The sequence below is a fragment of the Aplysia californica genome, unplaced genomic scaffold (assembly GCF_000002075.1).
Source record: "Aplysia californica isolate F4 #8 unplaced genomic scaffold, AplCal3.0 scaffold00823, whole genome shotgun sequence".
Classification (NCBI taxonomy): domain Eukaryota; kingdom Metazoa; phylum Mollusca; class Gastropoda; order Aplysiida; family Aplysiidae; genus Aplysia; species Aplysia californica.
Genome location: NW_004798093.1, coordinates 128,480 through 131,734, shown reverse-complemented (window position 1 = coordinate 131,734; position 3,255 = coordinate 128,480). Strand labels below are relative to the sequence as shown.

Here is a 3,255-nt window from a genome sequence, read left to right as displayed (position 1 = left end):
TTTTTTTTCTCTATCTCTCTCTCAATATCTCCTTCCCTCAACCTCCCTTTCAGTCTGCCTGCCTGCCCACTCTTTCCCTCAATGTAGTAAGTATTGACAAAGAAGTTTGAACATAACTAAGTTGTAAAATTAAACTCTTTGTTTGCCCCACAAAGTATGCACACACAGTACCTAAGACCTCCTTGCAGAGCTGCGTTTTGATTGGCTGAGCCGCGCGTCATTAATGACGCAGTGACCACACGGCGGGACGTCAGCCGACCAGGTGCACGCGGGCAGTCCTGTGAAATCCAAACAATAAAATTACTACGCCATGTTTTTAAATATATTTTCGATACACTATTAACCCATTGACACGTACATTCTGGCCATTTCACAATACTTGAAGACGGAATGTTTTGAATCAGAATGTTGATAATGATACAGATTTTTCAAATCTTTTCCTATCTACAATTTTAAGACACAGACAATTACATATACTATTGACATCAAATTTTTATTGTTATATTTTTTTGAAGCTTAAAACCTATTGTGATCATTTTAAAACACTTTTCTGAGTAGACTTTGATATTAATTTTCTAAACAACGAAAGAAAAGAAACGTTGCTTAAAAGCACAATATATGTAAATTTTCAGTTTCCAAAGATTCTCAAGCAGTGAAAGTCACCAAACTTTGGTGACCATTCTCACTTTAATTTTATCTCTGACACTAAACGACCCTCGTCTCCCTCCATTTAAACAATATCTCAACTTCGATTCATGGTAGATTTGTTAACTTTCTTTCTCATAGAAAGCAAGACAAATGAACAAGCTTTAAGATAATACCAACAAATTACTCCGCATGGGCAAAAATTGACGAGCGCCAGATTCCACCACGTGGTGACACATAGGATTAATTATGTGTCCACTACGTCTCTAAAGAGTTAATCTGCGGCACCGATTGGTTACGTACTATTTTTTGTCGCGTGTTGGTTGGTTACCCCAGTCACTTCGCCACGTGAAAAGCCGAGAAAGCATCCCTAAAAGGCTCCTTTTGCTTAGCACGTTTGTGCGTTTCAGTCTCATTCTGGATAATTCAACTGTCAACTTCTGTGAGAGCAACTTTGAGAAAGTTTGTTATGACTTTGTGGATATGTATCATTTCGCATTTCTTGGATTATTTGCCTCCTGCATTCAACAGTGACGATTTGACTTTTTTACCCCGGAATCCTCGAGTGCACGTGGATTTGATTCAGTGAAATTGTTTTGCCTCGTCTAGGATATACACAGTGAAAAATACAACAGTGTGTATTACGGAAAACCATCCTTTTCAAGAGGTGTTTGTTACAGTGCGAGCTTTAATCTTTAAAGATAACTTGGATTATCCTGTTTTCACCGTTTTATATTCCATAGATCCAGCGTTTGTTTGTGCGTGTACATTATGTTGAGTCTCCGCCCGCCAGTGTTCGAAATTCACTCGAATTGTTTGACAGAGGCGCTCAGTGTGTCGAAAAATCAGCTCTTGGGGAGTGGCGGGTCCTCACAAGTCTATCTAGTGACAGATGTGAACAATCCTGACAACAAAAAGGCTTTGAAAATACTTTCTTCTCTCGATGACGAGGATTCTGAGGATGAAGACAACAAACTATTTCTTTTTGAAACAGAAGTCAAAATACTTCAAGACGTCCGTCATCCCAACATTATCCGGATGGAGAGGGCGGTTAAATGTCAGGATGGAGTCGCCATTTTGTTGGAGTACCATCGCTCAGATCTGTTCCACTCACTACGTAAGCTCTCGCTCATGGAGTCCTTCCGCTTTTTTATTCAATTAATAGACACTGTGTCTTTTCTCCACCAACATCGCCTCGTGCACGGGGACTTGAAACTGGGAAATGTGTTCATCAGCCACTGTGGAAACGCTGTACTAGGTGACTTCGGACAAGCTCAGCATCTTCCCGAACACTCGACAAGTTCCGAACGATGGGGAGGCAGTCGGCCATATAGGGGACCTGAGTTCATAAAAGATGCGACAGTGGAGGACGTTTTTAAGCTAGAGAGCTACTCTCTTGGACTCTGTCTCTGGGCCTTACTGCTCCGTGTGCACCCTGAGCCAGGCATGGACTTCCTACAGAAGCTGAAAGACGCCGTGTCTATTCCAGAAGTGCGCAGAAAATGTGTTGAGCGTCTCTTATGTCCGTCACCGGTAGATCGTGCCACGGTTGTGGAAACGCAACAACTGCTCATCGATCATAACCTGACAGAACCGTGTGACCCGAACGCTGCAGATCGTCCTCGACATTCACAAATCAGACACCGATATAGGAATCAGGCGATGAAAACCGTAGCCCGACCATGGAAGTTGAAAACTGTCAATTGAGGTACATTATGACATCCATTTGGAAGCAGTGTTCCCGACCTTCGACAGAGAATATGGCACGTCATTTTTTTTTCTTCTGAAAGTAAGAATTATAATTTTGTGCTTTTCGTAGTAATTCTTCACCTGTCTCCACCACTGGAGTTTGCAGTTTATTACTCTACAGATCTACTCTTTGACACTTACAAAATGTTACCTCCGACTAAGTTTCAATTCCCTAACGCCAGCCTATACTTCGTTATTAGGAATTGGTCGTCTGTTAATTACATGTATATTTTTCTTTATTATATGTATTTCTCCTCTTTCATCTTATAAAAGTTCATATATTATACATTCTTAGCATATGTTTAAAGCATCCCCTTTCATTAAGATATCACTTATTTTTGCTCTTATACAGCTTATATCTGAATATCTCGTCTGTTCCCTTATCTTTATTTTTATGTTTATTTATATATATACATACTTTCCACTTTCGTCTTATTTTCTATCCATTTGGGCTTGTTTTTTGGTTGCTTTTTGGATGGTGGTAGTTTTGTTTTGTTGATTTTTTTAGGGGGGTACGGGGGGGGGGGCTGTTTTGCTTTGTTATATTTATTTGGGGAGGGGGTTATTGTTCCATCTAAAGCATTGTGGGTTGTTTTTTCTCATATTAATTGAATTTGAGAGCATTGCTTCTTATGTTTGATTTATTTGATTGTGCCGTCTTAATAAAAAGAAAAATTGGGTTTTAATTCATATCTCTATTACCGTTGTTGCCTTGTTAATCGTTTATGTTTACCTTGGTTAGACATTGTCTGTACAGGAGAGTGGTTGACAGGTGCTCTGGTGTGATTTTCTCCTTCTTTCCTAATTTCTATCGTCCTTAATTCTCTTCCTTTTTATTTGTGTTACTCTCTTGTGACCCCT

General features: G+C 39.8%; 1 protein-coding gene across 1 annotated transcript; it reads left to right on the top strand.

Moving 5' to 3' along the window:
- The first annotated feature begins 1,093 nt into the window (after positions 1–1,093).
- Positions 1,094–2,840, top strand: LOC101851449 (probable serine/threonine-protein kinase CCRP1). Its single transcript, XM_005109862.2, has one exon. It carries the CDS (start codon positions 1,417–1,419, stop codon positions 2,350–2,352), a length of 936 nt encoding a protein of 311 aa, XP_005109919.1. The 5' UTR covers positions 1,094–1,416; the 3' UTR covers positions 2,353–2,840.
- Positions 2,841–3,255: the final 415 nt, after the last annotated feature.